The sequence below is a fragment of the Onychomys torridus genome, chromosome 11, assembly GCF_903995425.1.
Source record: "Onychomys torridus chromosome 11, mOncTor1.1, whole genome shotgun sequence".
Lineage (NCBI taxonomy): Eukaryota > Metazoa > Chordata > Mammalia > Rodentia > Cricetidae > Onychomys > Onychomys torridus.
In genome coordinates this window covers 28,276,059-28,292,099 of record NC_050453.1, presented here as the reverse complement: position 1 = coordinate 28,292,099, position 16,041 = coordinate 28,276,059, and the positions used below count along the sequence as shown (strand labels likewise).

At 43.7% G+C, this 16,041-nt stretch overlaps 1 protein-coding gene across 1 annotated transcript in view; it reads left to right on the top strand.

Moving 5' to 3' along the window:
- Positions 1-16,041, top strand: part of Ildr2 (immunoglobulin like domain containing receptor 2) — a 75,525-nt gene that overhangs the window by 51,257 nt on the left and 8,227 nt on the right. Inside the window, exons 6-9 of the mRNA XM_036202690.1 lie at positions 2,905-2,961; positions 5,863-6,009; positions 7,019-7,195; positions 15,784-15,897. Coding sequence (XP_036058583.1) covers positions 2,905-2,961; positions 5,863-6,009; positions 7,019-7,195; positions 15,784-15,897 — 495 coding nt within the window. The remainder of the gene's footprint in view (positions 1-2,904; positions 2,962-5,862; positions 6,010-7,018; positions 7,196-15,783; positions 15,898-16,041) is intronic.

Genomic DNA, 16,041 nt, shown 5'->3' with positions numbered 1-16,041 from the left:
AACTCAATGGCAAAGCATCCCTGGCCACTTTGACTCCTATCCCAGTGTTTTTCTGATATAACAAGTAGAATAAGTATGAAAACCAAATCCTCTTTGGCTATATGGATGTTTTATAGTTAATAGCCATCATAGCCAAATATGGTGACACACATTTGTAATCTAATCTCTCAAAATGCAGATGCAGGAGGATTGCGAGTTGCATGCTAGGCTGGACTGTATAGCAAGACTCTGTCTTAAGTAACACAAAATGAATGAATCAATAAATAAATAATTAAAATTTATATGCACATATATATGTAGACACACCTATCTATCATCTATAAATCATATAACTAAAATCATGAGACAGCCTAAAAATTGGTAGCTTATGTAAAGAGTAAATTTATGTTATTCTAATTAGTAATGTGGCCCACAGCACACCTGAAGATGCTTTAAACACTGGTAGACTAGAGGTCTGCAGAATGAACATAAGCACAGTTTCTCATTTAACTAGATACAAAATCACACACACACACACACACACACACACACACACACACACACCATTTGTCTGGGGGAGTGAAACACAAAAAAAATCTACCGTTAAACATCTGATAACTGTTTTGTTAACAAACCTTGTCTATTTCTCCCTTGATAATTGCCTATTATATGGTAATGAATACTAAGTATGTGTGAAAGAGACGTCTAAGATCCAAATTTCTTAAATCTTTGACCATCTGTTTATTCCCTTGTTGAGTTTCCAAGGCATATTTTTAGAGACCATTCCGGATGAGATCATTGTGTGCTTTTAATCATATGCTCAGATTTTGGTCCCAAATTCCATCTCATCTCTTACCTGGGGAGTTGTGTGAGCGTTAAGAGCACTTCTTAGTGTTTTGTGAAGGCAGGGGCCATAGTCTAGCATGAGAAGTCCCTTTCAGGACACCTTTCTTAATGCCCATTTGGCTCTCTTTCTAAGGGACCTTGCAAGCCTCAGAGTTGTCTTCCCGTGCCAGCTGTGCAAACATGGAGGTTCAAGAAGAGAGGCCTTCTTGTCAAGGCTTGCTGTTGCTGAGCTGGCCTAAAGCATCAGCCAATGAGAGTATTCTTTTGGAGTACACATGTAGCTTTCCAAATGTGGACCCGTCTCCCTTCCTGGAGGCTTGACCAGGGTGCATGTTAATATGGTACCCTCCTGCTATTGTGGAGAGTCAAAGGAACAGAGCAAGCAAAGATGGCTTTCCCCCTACTCACTACTGTCTTTCCTCAGCTGCTGGATCCTCCCCCAGGGGCCCAGAGGTGCCTTTCCCCCTTTGACCATTGTCAGAACTGCTTTTTCATGGACTTCCTTGTAGAATTAAGGAACCAATGACTTCTAGACTCAAAATGTAAACCACACATTTTTGTTTCCTATACTTGATTTTAGCCAAAAGGCTGGGAAGCATACAGTTGTTTCTCAAGGAGCAAAATTCATGTGCACGAGTTTTGTTTTTATATGGAAATAGGACTGTGGATGGATATGTGGGTGTATGTATGTATGGGTGGGTGGATGGATGGGTGGAAAGGTATAGTGTGCATTGTGTGTGTGTGTGTGTGTGTGTGTGTGTGTGTTCAATCTGGACTAATGGTACTGGTAAATATATTTATTGTTGCATCTAGTTAAATGAGAAGATTCATTTGTATTTACCACTTAGAATTCAAGGCTTCCAATGTTTTAAACATCTCTAGATATGTTGTGGTCCAAGACATTAATTAGATTCATAATGGAAAGTCATCTTGGGTTTAAGCTACAACCCCGCAGACCCGTAGAAGGATGATATTCAACAGCTACATTTGGTTACCGAGCCCTTGAAATGACAATGTGTTGTGGATACTGGTGTAAGTGAGAAAAAAAAGATATTAGGTTAATTGTTTCTGTTTGTTTGTATGTTCTTCATGTAATTGCTAGAAAAGCTAAAATCACTCATGTTGTTGGCATTGTACTGTCATTGAACAGTGCTGTTCTGGAGATGCTTGCACTGCAAATGAAGGAGAATTCAGTTGTATGCCTTAGATGTATCACAATGACCTTTTATCACCACAAGTCAGAGACAAAGGAAGTTTGCTAATGTGAAAACACGCAGAGTAGCTTCTATAAGGTAGGTTAATCTCCTTCCTCACATCTTCTAGCATCTTATTTCCTGTGCAGCTAGCTCTTTGCTTCCCAGAGCCCCCGAGAAGCACCTGCTTTGACACCAGCTTTGAAGCTTCTACGCAATATCACACAGAAGGCACTTGAGTACACACACCGCCAGCTGTGGGTGCCATATGGAAAAATCATACCATATACATATGTACAGAGTATTTCTGAAGCCAGAAGGAGTGTAGAGGAGTGTGTAACCAGTCTAGCGTTATCTCTTCATTGCCTTTGAACATTTTAATCATTGAAATATCTTTAAGCCATAAATAGAACCATGCAGCTAGTTAATTCTAAGTTAAAACCAAATATGTACTTTTGTTTTTATGTGGACATGGGACTGTGTATGGATTGTATGAAAATGTAGATGGAATGTTTAGATACAGATGGGTTTGACTTTCCACTGAAGTGTGTGGAGAAGGCTGTGTGAATGCATGGAGATGAAGATGGTGTATGTCAGTCTGCTCAAGCAGGGTTTCTCACACGGAGGCAGAGATGTCCTCTTCCTGTAAACAGTCAGAGATAAGGTTCCTTTTCTGCTTCCACCTAGCCTTCCTTTGGATGGCTGCCAGAAATGCTTGCTTAAAGTTATTCCCTTTGACTGAGCCTGGCCCTGATGCATCTCTCCTACCACAGACTGTACAGAGCAATGGCCCTATGAGGTCATGGCACTGGTGGGTGCCAGAAATTGGGCTGCATTTTCTTTGGAGTAACCTCTTTCCTTCTTCTTTTCCTTCTACGTCTTCTAGGCAGGACAGGGCTGCTTGCTGATCTCTTGCCCAGTTTTGCTGTGGAGATTATGCCAGGTATTCGATCATTTAACTCTTATTTGCTATCACTTCTTCTGCCTGCTTCTGCATTAGTCACTAATTACTTGTTTGATTGGGGGTAGGTGCATTTATCTGTATAATGTTTGTTGTCTTTTTTCTAGGATGAACTAAACCCCTTGGATAAGCCTTTTGTATGCCTTCTGTTCCTAGGCCCTAAAAGAATAATGGGAATTTAGACTAAGTGGAGACAGGGACCTAGTCCCTCATTGTCAGGCATGCAGCATCATTGGTTATCTTAAGGCCCATCTCAGTATTTCACCTGTACCAGATAGTTGTGTGTCCTTAAGTATTATTTATTTGTATTCCTTATTTCCCAAATTATATGCTTTAGTCATTCACTATTGTGCAATCATGTTACACGGAAGTACCTTTTGTAACATTACCAAAAATCTTTTTTTTTTTTTCTTAAACTTAGAAAAGACATGTCCTCCTTCTTCCTGCCAAACCATGTGTTCACAGACCTGTATTACTTGTATATTTAGACACTGGAAATCCCTAGGCTTCCATGAACCATATGTCAAGATAACTTGCCCCAAATACATATCTACATCCTTTCATGTAGCTTCGGGTGAAGGTACCAGCCATACAAACCAATCCGGTGCTGCACTGTAGCTTATAGGTGCAGGAGAATGAAAAATGACCTATAGAAAGGTTTGTCTCTATAGAAGGAACAGCAAAGTGTATAATTAGCCTTGATTTTTGCCAGATCTCTAAGGTCTTTCTGATAGCAACAGAGAGATATAAAATATCCCTGGCCATTGGTTTTGGCTTGATTGAAACTTTAAGAAATGTCCAGAGTCTTCAAAACCCAGCCTTACTAACTGTTTTCTATGGATTCATCCAGCCCTTTATCTTTAGCTGACTGACTTGCCTCAGACTTTTTCTTTATCAATGTTGCCCTCAAGGACACAGAGAGACATTCTCATTGTAACCACCTTTAGCAAAAGTTCCCTCAGTTTATAGGCATTTATTTACACAGGTAAAAATGTCACATTTAATGTTTCAAAGTAAAGATGTGTCTCTCAAGTCCAAGAAAGAGTTTCTGTATTTTATATCCAGTCCTGTTCACCTCAGTTTCCTTCCCTTTGACTCCAAGAACACTTTCACAGATTGACTGATTGATTGATTGATTTGCCTATTTATTTATTGAGATGGGGTCTTGCTATTGTAGGCTTGGCTCATCTGGTGTCTGGTGTGCATCTTAGGCCAGCCTTCCATTCACAGCGATCCTTTCTTCTGTCCTCCAAGTGCTGGGATTAGAGTCATGCTCTGCCAGACCAGGTTCAGATAGAATTCTGTTGTTTCTCAAATATAACCTGCTGGTCTTTTATCTTTAACTGCTTCTGTTTCCCTATAGTTGACCTAAACCACCTCAGAGATAAAACTCCACCTTCTTAAGTTTTGTTACTTATAAGGTCCTGTCTAAAGCCTCATGCTATCGATTACCCTCAGTAAGAGTGTCCCCCCCAGAGTTCAAGTCAAACACAAAGGCTTCTCAGTCCCTAGTTGAAGAGAGGTTGGCTTGGACTTGAATGTAGATGGGTAAGTGGGGGACATTTATGAGGAGTTGATGTTCCAACCAAAGGTCCAGCGATTCAACCACAGTCATAAAACTCTTTACATGTAAAAATCACATTCTCAAGTTTCCAAATGAATAATTTGTTTAATGGAAGGGATAGTTAATAATCAAACTTAAAGAAAAACATTATGTACTGAAGCTCATTATAAAGGGATTTTGAGTGGATGACTTTCAATCATTTTGGTCTTTTAGTTTTTAAAGAAAAGCATGGGTCATGCTAGTCTGTCCAGGTCTCCAGGGACAAGGTGGTTTCTTCCCAAGCCCAATAGCATAACATCGAGACAAGTTACCTGAGAATCACAGTCACTTTTATGGAAACCAGATAGAATTTGCTGCCTTTTAAATCTTTTGGATGCGCAAATTAAAGAAAATTCATGTTCAGCCTCAGACAGAGCTATGAAAATTATAGAAGCTGACAAACACATTACCTGTGCTCATTTCAGCTTGCCATTCATCAGCACCCTGAGCCACTAAATTCTTGGCTATGCTGGCTTGCATGGTCATCTTGAGTGTGTGATCAAACCAAGCCCCTACCTTGGAGATGGGGCAAGGTTTTCTCTATTTGAAACTATGCCTCTTTTTTTCTCACTAACTATGGATAGATATTGAGGTTTATGCAAGAGTTTTGGATCTCTGCCCTAGTGCTAATCACAGGGAAGGTGTTTCGGGAAAGCAGATGAATACACACTGAGCCTGGACGACATAAAGACCATCTACCCAGGCCATGGAGGCACATAGCCTCCCTGCCCCTCAAGATTTAGATTTGCAGATGTTGTTTGTTTGTTTGAGGTCTCACACTGTGGTGCAGATTGCTTTGATCTTTCTGTCTCAGCCTTCTGAGTGCTGGAACTTTAGGCATGGATCACCATGTAAGGCAAGAACTTTTAGCTTATAAACAATATACTTTATTATAAAAGATAAGCATTTACAGAATCCACGTTAGAAGCCCAGTGCACAAGACACCTCCCCCCAGTCCCCAGATTTTGTCCCACCACTTTATTCTGATACAGTCAGTATATTAGCCTTTTCCTCCAGTCAGGAACCCCAAAGTCTCTAGTCACAGAGCTGGCTACTCAGTATACCTCAAGAGATACAGGTTGCCTGGCTCTCTTTTCTCTGGGCCCTAGCATATCTCCCCCTGAGTTCTTCATGAGCCTGGGGCCCCTCCATCCTGGTTAGACACGCTTTCTTTCCCAGGTCCTTCCCACTCACCTCTTTTACAGGGAGACACCCATCTGTGTATGCCGTGCCCTGGAGGGAGGGCTACCTCGAGTAGATTTCTTTGTGCATCCTTCCAGAGTGGGTGTTTGTTGGCCTGGTGATCCTGGGGATCTTCCTCTTCTTCGTGCTGGTGGGGATCTGCTGGTGCCAGTGCTGCCCTCACAGCTGCTGCTGCTATGTCCGCTGCCCATGCTGCCCGGATACCTGCTGCTGCCCTCAGGCCTGTGAGTAGATCTGTGGGGGAGATGTGGAATGATCAGAAGAAATGTCACCTCTCCATCTGACAGCCATGTGCCCCGAATTCCTCCTCTACTCCTTAACTCTGGGTTCAGGGAAGACCATTCCTGTTTTCCTCCTCACCTCCATGCACATCTGCATGCTGTTTATCCATACCTGTCATGCATTCCTAATGCTCATGGACACCGTAGATTAAAGGAAGGGCAGGTTCGGAATGGTGAAGTTGTGGGGTAAAGCTGCACCCTCTCCTCAGAGCCTTCAAACAGAGAAAACTTGCACTGGTCATTCTCCTGTGATGCAGAGAACGTCCTCCTTTTATAAGTGGAGTGTACAAACTGCGACTTTGGGGTATCATCCAATAGATGCCCATCCGTTTTTCTTTACTTCTATGATAAAAACGGCCACAACAGGGGCCAGTTCTCATCGGGGGACTCACAGGTTTAGCTTACTAGTCAAGCCTATGAAGACATTGGGTTTGGCATCCCAACCATAAACTAAATACATTATTGAAGGAGAGAGGAACGTTCTATCTTTAAAATCTTTAGGAATGAAAGTATTAGAAGGAACTGGGTTACTGGCTTTGCTTTTGAAAACACAGACAGGGGCCTTGTGCATACACGGCATTTGCTTTTCTTCTCCTGGAAGCATCCCTGAGTGATCCTTTTCTAGCCCGCTCTGGAGGGACCATGGTAGCTTATCGACAAGGTGGTTCCAAGTGGGGATGCTGCCATGGCAGCTGTGAGATCCACTCCAGGGTTGCTCTGCTGCCAGGTTCTAAACACTGCAGCTCCTCATATTGCTGCCCTTTTCCTGGAGCTGGAGGAATCCAAGGAAGAGTGCTTCTGTTGGTTCCAGTGAACTAGTTCAGTTTTGGAAGAATGCATTTATGTTTGTCTAGGTACTCCCTTCAAAGAGTGGAACTGCAGGGATGTGGGGTATGAGGGTTGTGGAGGGTGGGACTACATAATCTCTCTTGCTCTTCATCTCCCTCCACAGTGTATGAAGCAGGGAAAGCAGCCAAGGCCGGGTACCCTCCCTCTGTCTCCGGTGCCCCAGGCCCCTACTCCATCCCCTCTGTCCCTTTGGGAGGAGCCCCCTCTTCTGGCATGCTGATGGACAAGCCGCATCCACCTCCCTTGGCACCAAGTGACTCCACTGGAGGAAGCCACAGTGGTAAATGTAGTCCCAGACTGCCCACCCCATGCTTGGCTTGGGCCCCTCCCTCGTTCCTTGCTGATAGGCACAGTCAGTTCTTCAGTGATGTAGCTTTGGGAAACAGTGATCTCCATCTGCCAAAATGGGACCCTTCCAGCCGAGGCAGGTATCTTTTGGAGTGCATATTTGGCTTTCCAAGGGCTACAGGATACTCTGAGCCCTGTTTTCTTATTTTAATGTTCTTAGTAACTATAAAGGGAAGGAGATTGTTACTTAAACCATGATCATGTGGTTAAATAGTGATCTCATCCCCACCTAGTGTTCAGGACTGTACTAGGCACTGTGAGGGACGGCAGATTGTAGAATCTGGCTTCTCAGAGGAGGGAATGGATCTTTATTAAGACAATTAGATGCTGAAGAATATGGTACTTAGAGTCCAAAGACGGAAGAGCTGGAGTTATTACAGTCTTCACGGAGGAGATGAGATCAGAACTGGGCCAGGAGAGATGAGGAAGAGTTAGGAAAACTGTAGGGCTGCTGACTGTCCCAAAGAAGGAAGGTTGGTCGTATAGTCAAATCCCAGAGCAGAGATGTGAACATGTCAGTGTCTATCTTGTCCATCTGCCTGGAAGAAGATAGAAGGGTTTGATGGGAATTGATACCTCTCCAAAAGAGCTGGGCCTTAGTGGAGCAAACAAGTGGGAGCCACCATAGGCAGAATGCTGAGTGCAGAGCTGGCAGGTGGTGAGGTGGGAGAGGAGCTCAGAGACAGAGACCAAAGCTCTGACTACAGTGTGCAGGTGTGCTTTACAAGCATCTGGTTTATGCTGGAGACAGTGGGAGTCGAAATGCCATGGTAAATCTGAGAAACACTTTGAAAGAAATGAGATGTCAAGAAATGAAGCAGGGGTTGGGGATTTAGCTCAGTGGTAGAGCGCTAGGCCCGGGGTTCGAGCCTCAGCTCAAAAAAAAAAAGAAAAAAGAAAAAGAAAAGAAAAGAAGCAAAGGGAGACTTCAGGGTGAGCCCAAGTTGTCCAATGCTACAGATCAGAAATTGGATGATTGGCGAAGGGGGCTGATGAGAGGGACAGTCAGCTTTACTCAGGGTAAGATGCATTCATGCAGAGTAGAGAACGAGGGGCAAGGCAGGTGGAAAGGTAGAGAGATGTTGAAGTACAGCTTTCCTGGAGGCATTGGAACAGGACTGCGAGCCGTGAAGGTTAAGACTGTATGCATTGTGGATTTCGGTGACTTCAATCTGTGTACGTGGGAGGTGAGGCAGGGTTCCCAGCCCACGTACTAAACCCCCAATACCTGGCTGTGGCAGGAGTGGATAGCCTCAGTGAGCAAGTGGTATTTGTGTTTGTCTCTTCCCTGGAACTATTAGTGGAATTCTGACGTCGGAGACTGGGAATGAGTCACAAGCTGAGAAGGAAAAGCTAATGATCAAGGATGTGCAGAGAAAGCAGGAGATAAGAAAACTGAGGGGAACTTCACACATGCCTTCAGTTACTAATTTCTCTTCACACCCCATTTCCTTTTCCTGTCTGACTAGAACTCCTTCACCTTACTCTCTATTTAATGGACTAACACAATAGAATAAGTCTTATTAATTAACTAGCAAGTATTTAAGTATCCCTCCCCTTTTGAGATAGGGTCCCAGGGGCTTACTATGTAGCTCTGGCTAGCCTGGAACTTGCTGTGTAGACCAGGCTGGCCTTAATCTTTTCTCCATTCCTGCTTGTTGCAGTTTTCATCATCTGTCCCCATCATATTAACCAACTACTATTAGTAGCAGAAAAATGAATTACGACAAGAATCCCAAGGCGTGGTAGTTGCCGACTTGGCTGCTCACAGTTGGGTGGCTCCCATGCAGGACAGAGTTCTGTCTCTTGTGCTGTCCTTTTTAGCACACGCTTTGTCCCCACTGGGTGGCTCCCTTGATGACAGCGGTAGTTCTGGGGATTAGATACCTTTGGAGAGACAGAAAGCTGTGTTTCATCTTTGTGACACTTCCCCAAAGTGAGAAAATGCTCCCCAGAAGCTCTCCCCTCTTCCGTGAAGCCCTTTCCCAGCAGTTTCATCTGAAAGAATCGTGCCTCACACTTCTTCCTAAACCAGATGGGCTTGAGCTCACGAAGACCCACCTCTCAGGCCTGAACAACTGTTTGCCTTGGAAGTGAGCAGTATCAGAGTCGGTCCTGTTAGCCAGGAAATAGAGGAAAGATGACAGCCAGTGCTGACCATAGCTAGTCAGAAACCATGTTATCATGATATGTGTTTTGTGACATCAGGACAGGGCTCTTTATAGTTCTCATGAGCACATTCCTAGACTCATCATGGGCAGAATTAGTGATGGTGTTTGGCCACTTTTCATTTAATGAAGATAGATTGGGCCAATGTAGATTATTCTTTAAGGAACACTACAAATGTTAATAAATGCTGGTTTATAAAATTATGAATTCCATCTTTTTACATCTGTATGCTGCTCCATACATATTAGGGTAGTCATCTAGCCATAGTAATTTTTGGGTTATATTTGTACACAACACTTTTTTGAACGTTAGTTAGGAGAAGGCATCTGTGATGAGTTATCTAGAAAAGATCCCAAATGGAAGAGGATAAGGGGTACCCTGACTACTTTTCCCATCATTTAAAGCTGCCACTCAAGCCCTTCTCTGTTATTGTGACAAAAGATGGGCTTTTCCTGGGCTGCTCTGGATCCATCTTCTTTGGGTTCTCTGTCGAATGTGCACACTTCAGCCATTTTCCACCTCACAGCACTAACCTTTCCGTCTTAGTGACTCTTTCCTTTCGGCATCCAGACCGTGGTCAGATCTCTCCCGCTGAAATGCAGCTGTTGGCAGAGCACCCTGATGGCCCTTCTCCACTCCCCGCAGCCAAAACCTCTTGAAAGCACTTTCATACTCCATGTGTCTGCTTCCTTCCCTTCTCACCGACTCAACTAACTTCCATCTTGCTCCGCACAAGCTGCCTGATGGCTGAATCTGATGCTGCGTCACAGTCCTCAGCCTCCCTTGACGTCTCTAAAATGCTGGCCCCCCTGACCCTTCCTCGCCTTTCTCGCTCAACATTCTGCCTGTTTCCTGGCCGGTTCTGACCCATGCGCCTTTCTTCCCATGTGCATCTTCTCAGTGTTGGTGTTCCTGCTTTGTCTGCGGTCCACTCTCCAGCTAATCCTGTCTACTCCCATCATCCATATGCTAATGGTTCCCAGTCATGATTTGTTCTGACCTCTCTTCTGCTGCTAAGTCCCATATATCCAACTGTTTCTGAATGTCTCCGGCTGGATGTCTTACAGGCATTTAAACCTTAGCCTCTAGGAATTCAGTCTACCCTTTCAAAAAAAAAATTTTTTTTTTTTTTTTTTTGCTTTTCTATTTCAAACCAGAGTCTATATAACCTGTCTTAGAGGATAGCATCATTGCTTGCCTAGTGGCTCATCTCAGAAGCAGGAATTCCTCTCTTCTTCCTTACTCTTTACTTCTCTTTCCAACTGGTCACCAAGACCTTCAGCCTCTACTTTAACCATGAATTATTCTGTTTCCCTCCACCTCTACTGTAGCTATCCTGGCCCTCACTGATGACCCCCTCCCTCCCTTGCTCAGTGAAACTGGCTCCGTCCCCTAATGCTGCCATGCTCTAGTCCATTTGATCTCAGTATACCTGGGCTCCATTCATCCTTCTGACAAAAGAAGTGCGCAGACAAGCAGGCTCTTGAAATGTCATTTTGAAATGAATAGAGGTGTGTGCCTATATATATCCCTACTGTATGTACACAGAATATGCAGATTTTAGGACTCACTTCTCCCACTGTTGAGCTGCCATCACCCTGGGGGTGGAATCTGGCAACTGTTCCATCATCCATAAACAGCCTTGCTGAGCTCATTAGGATGGGGCCGGAAGAACAAGCCTATATCCATGGAAGTGCACCCTGGAGACTGCCTGTGCAGGGCTTCTAAGTCAGAGTCGGGCTATAAATGGGGAAATTGATCGAAACATAATCCAACCTTAATTGGGTCAAAATAGCAGCTTAAATCCTTTAACAGCAATACGTTTTCTAGATTGTAGTTTGACATCCCTGGGACTCTCCTAATGTTCTGTCGCTAGTAAAGTTAAAATTAGAACACTAGTGGGAGAGGGGCTGTAGTGTGGAGAGCCGTGCAAACCAAAGGACTTGGCCCAGGCTGAACTGAAACACAGAATAAGTCACCTATGACCCTGTGCTGAAACAGCACCAGGAAAAGTCATTTTCTAAATATGCTGGACTTTGGCCAACAGTCTAGGACATTTCTTGCTAAAATGCCACCACACTTCAAAGAGTTCACTTGCCTTTAAATTGTAGATAAAACCAACCTGACACCATTCCATGTGGTTTTTTTGTTTGTTTGTTTGTTTTTGTTTTTGTTTTTTGTTTTTTATTTGGTTTGGAGCATGTTAAATATAGAGAGAGAATATAAGAAGCATAGAATATATTATAGTATATTAAGTAAGTATATTATATTCTTACTCTGTAAGACCTTGCATGGCTTCAACTGTTTTATGTAGTTCAGGTTAGCTCCAACTCAGGGCAATCGTCTGGCCTCAGTTTCACAAATGCTGGAATCATAGGCATGTGCCATACACAACATGTGGCTCTACATGTTTTCAAATCAAGAGATAATCTGTAACCGGGGCTGGTAGCACACACTTATAAACCCAGCACTCAGGAGACTGAGGCAAGAGGAGCTACAAATTTGAGACCAACCTAGACTGCATAGCAAGTTCAAAGCCCGCCCTGTCAAAAAATTTTACAAATTTCCCCTGCTCTCAAAGAAATTAGAAAATTATAGTCTAATAGCATGGTTTCTGGAGTCTTGTTGATGGAAATAAAATGGATAAGAAACAGAACCGTATACAGAAAAACTGTAATGCAGTCAGAAAGGAAATCATGTTGTTGGAGAGGATCAGAAAAGGTCTCCTGGTGATTCAAATGCTCTTGAGCACATATGTGACACAGAGCCGGAAATGAGAGAAGAATTTAGTGTGCTGTACAATCAAACTTGCAGCTTCTACTTTTATATAAAAATAGCCACACCCTTTAAAGGGAGAATTGTCTTGATTTTTAGCAACTAAAACCAATCGGATGATGCTACTAAAGTCAGAAGGGCAATCATTTGCCTGTGTCTTTTGACAAATTAGAAGAATTTAAGTCTCGGACGTCTCCAGGCTGCTGTGATGGAGAAGGCAAAGCTGACGGATTCTGCCGCAGTGGAGTCTCTTATGATGCTAGTATTGAAAGCTAAAACTCTCATCTCCCTGAGGCTGTAGTTACTGCTACTTCTCCGAGATTGATCACCCATGCGCACAGCCTCATCTGTATCATAATGAGGAGTGTAATTTTTCCTAATGACAGTGAAGACAACCTAAATTCTAGTCCAAGCACCTCCAGCTGTTGCTCAGCATAGCTGCTCTCTCTCTCTCTCTCTCTCTCTCTCTCCCCCTCTCTCTCCTCCTCCCTCTGTATGTGTGTGTCTCTGTCTCTCTCTCTCTGTCTCTCTCTCTGTCTCTCTGTCTCTGTCTCTGTCTCTGTCTCTTTCTCCCTCCCTCCTTCCCTCCCTCCCTCCCTCCCTCCCTCCCTCCTTCTCTCCCTCCCTCCCTCTCTCTGTTAGGGAATAGCTGGTACCTAGTTACAAATAGCAACAACCCTCCCTAATCAATGACCTTTATTTTGGTGACGCTGAAGGTTTGCTGTCAAAGTGTCCCTCCCTAGCACCATGCTGGTGTTCTTTCCTTAGAAAATGATCATCGGTAATGACCACCACAAAACCTTCTTGCTTCCTCAGGCTACCATTCAAGTCCTTCCCTTCCTGGTTAAAATTCTTCAGTAAATCACCCACATAACTTCCTATGCCATACTTTGTAATCCACGAAAAACCACTTGCTAATTCCAGTTCATTCATGCCTTCATCCATTCGTTTGAATGTGCATGTTTTGAGTGTCTAAAATGTGCCAGGCTCCGTGCTCGATGCTTGAGATACATAGGTGAACAGAGAACTCTAGTAATGGTCTTCTTGGAGGTTATGTATAACCTATGGATTAATGCTTACAAAGAATACTTTCCAAAGAGCCATGAACCCTTTCCATTCCTAGGCTAGGAATAAGTCAACAAACATTTAATGTTTGTTATATGTAAAACACAGTCTTAGGCACATGGAAATCTTACATTATAATATCTTCAGAAATTTTTAAGAAGATTATACTCTTTATATAAAGAACTTGGAACGAACTAGAATATATTAAGGCCTATAATACAAATTCAAATCAAATGCTTTTTCAGTTGGGAAAAGGATGGAACAGAAAGAGATAGACTTATAAGAGCCAAAGGAGGCTCCTCGGATGAGGTGGCATCTGAGATACCCCAGTTCATTACAGAGCACGCAAGTGCTCCACTAATTAGCTCTTAGCTGTCTTCTCTTGAAGTAATTACATGGAAACTGAGTCCTGATGGGTCTCCATTCTCTGGAGGTGCCTCAGTAAACCAGCACCAGCATGCCTGTAAGATGCTCAGACCCCTGTTTTCCAGGCCTGCACCTTATCCATCAGACGTAACTGCCTTGGTACAGACATAGCAGTTCTGTGGGATAATTGCATTTTAATTGAACAGTCTGTACTACTGTGTAAACGCCTCTGCAGAAATGGAAGACTGTGTAGCTTGACAAATAAAATCATTTCTGCTAAAAATGTCTTCTGCCTAGGGTTTATGGATGGACCTAACCTCTGGGAGAAGGTGCCACTGAAACGTATGTGCTGAGGACTTATTAATTTTTTTTTCTAAGCCATTTCACAATTTGAGAATGACATGGCCTGCCCAGTGTTTTCTCACGCAGAAAGTCTGTGCACCTGCAAATGGATGTGTGGGTGGCTCTCTTCTTCAGCGCTTGGGTTGTGATTAGAGCCCTGTAGAATTTTTTTTATTTTAATCTTTCATGTAAACAGCTGTGGGGGGGGGCGGAACGTCACTTTTATTGGATATATATATACATTTATGTGGTTTCCTTTTTGTTTTTGTTTTTTGAGACAAGGTTTCTCTGTGTGACTTTGGAGTCTGTCCTAGAACTCACTCTGTAGACCAGGCTGGCCTCGAACTCACAGAGATCTTCCTGCCTCTGCCTTCTGAGAGCTGGGATTAAAGGCGTATACCACCACCGCCCGGCCGTTTCCTTGTTTTTGTTATGTGCACTGCTTTGGGAACAGGGAATGTTGGAGTGGGATTATCCTCTACCATTTTACATTCCTGCTGGCTAGAAGATAAGCCCATGCTTCAGACCTTACACTCTCCGGAATACCCAAGACCACTGCTCACATTGGGCTTTGCTATCTGGTCTTCTTCATCTATCTCTTTAAAAACAAACAAATAAACAAAAACAAACCCTTCTAAAGTATCCCTCTATATACTTTAGAGAGGTAGGATATCCTAATCCAGTTAAGCTCCAGTCCATGAGACCAGAGGATTCCATGCCTGGTGCCGCCAAGCCAAATATTTCTGGCCATGTTCTAAAATCCTCTTTAGTTTTTCAGCCACAAAATATGACGGACAGCCGTCCTCACTTGCATGGTTGTGAGAAACAAACGTCCTCGTAAACATTCAGCATAGTGCCTGGCACATCGTCAGTGTCCAATGAGTATTGTCCAGTTACCCCTTTCTCATTTCCATTCCCACCTCCGCCCCATCTGTCTGTTATGCCTGTTGTTTGTCTTATCACCCTTTGGGCTGATGTTGGGCTAGATTTAGGGGATGTGGGGAGTGAGCAGCCTTTGTCTCTGACAGTGTGACTGATGGAGATGGAGGAGATGGTATTATTTCCCCTGTTTTAGTCTTGTTTTATTAAGCCCTGAAAATAACACCTGTCTCTAAACCATACAGCAGCAGGTTGAATCAAATTAGTCACATCTAAAATATGGCATTTCTTTTCCTAAAAGGAAAATGCTAAGGAAATAAAGTGGAAGTGTGATTAGAAATCCATGTGTTGTGCGGCTTGTTCCGTGAGACTGTATGCAGTCTAGAATCTAATATTAGCTCTTCGGCACGCACCATCCAGCTTAAGGGATTTTTTCCCATCTCCCAGGCAACTGGAGGCTTTCAGTCTGCCTTTGTGAAGGTCTGTGATGCTTGGGGATCTGTCTGTGCACTTCTACCAAGGGACAGTGTGAACTCATGCTGGAGAGGGATGTGGGCCCTAAACTGAAAGGCATCTTTATTTTCCCATTTTCCTGTGAGCTTGTTCCTCCAGTGGAACTCAAAAGCTACACAGAGGTGAGCTTCAGGACAGCTGTAGAAGGCCAGACAACAGGAAGGAAAGTCAACAAATGACTGAACGGACTCTGCAGTGGGGTTTGGTTGTCGACCTCCAGGCTTTGCTCCAATGGCACCCTCTGGTAGAGGACCTCGTGTGCCTCCTGTGTATAAACTAGTTTATTATTTCTGGGGGGTTCCGAAAGAGTTGTTTTAACAGAACCACGCTTTCTGCTTGGTGAAATGAATGGAGGACCCCTTTGCTTGCTCTTCTGTTTTTTATCTCCCTCTCCTGTGCTTTCCTCAACAGTTCGCAAAGGTTACCGGATCCAAGCCGACAAAGAGAGAGACTCCATGAAGGTCCTGTACTACGTCGAGAAGGAGCTGGCCCAGTTCGATCCGGCCAGAAGGATGAGAGGCAGATGTGAGCATCTGTTAGTTTCGTGTGGCCTGTGCTTCATTCGGGATTTTGATAGCCAAAGAGGACATGAGGGTCATCCGATGTGAAGCTCTGAGCCAGCAGTTTTTACACCACCAACCCCCAGAAGGGTCTCTGGGGACATGGAAG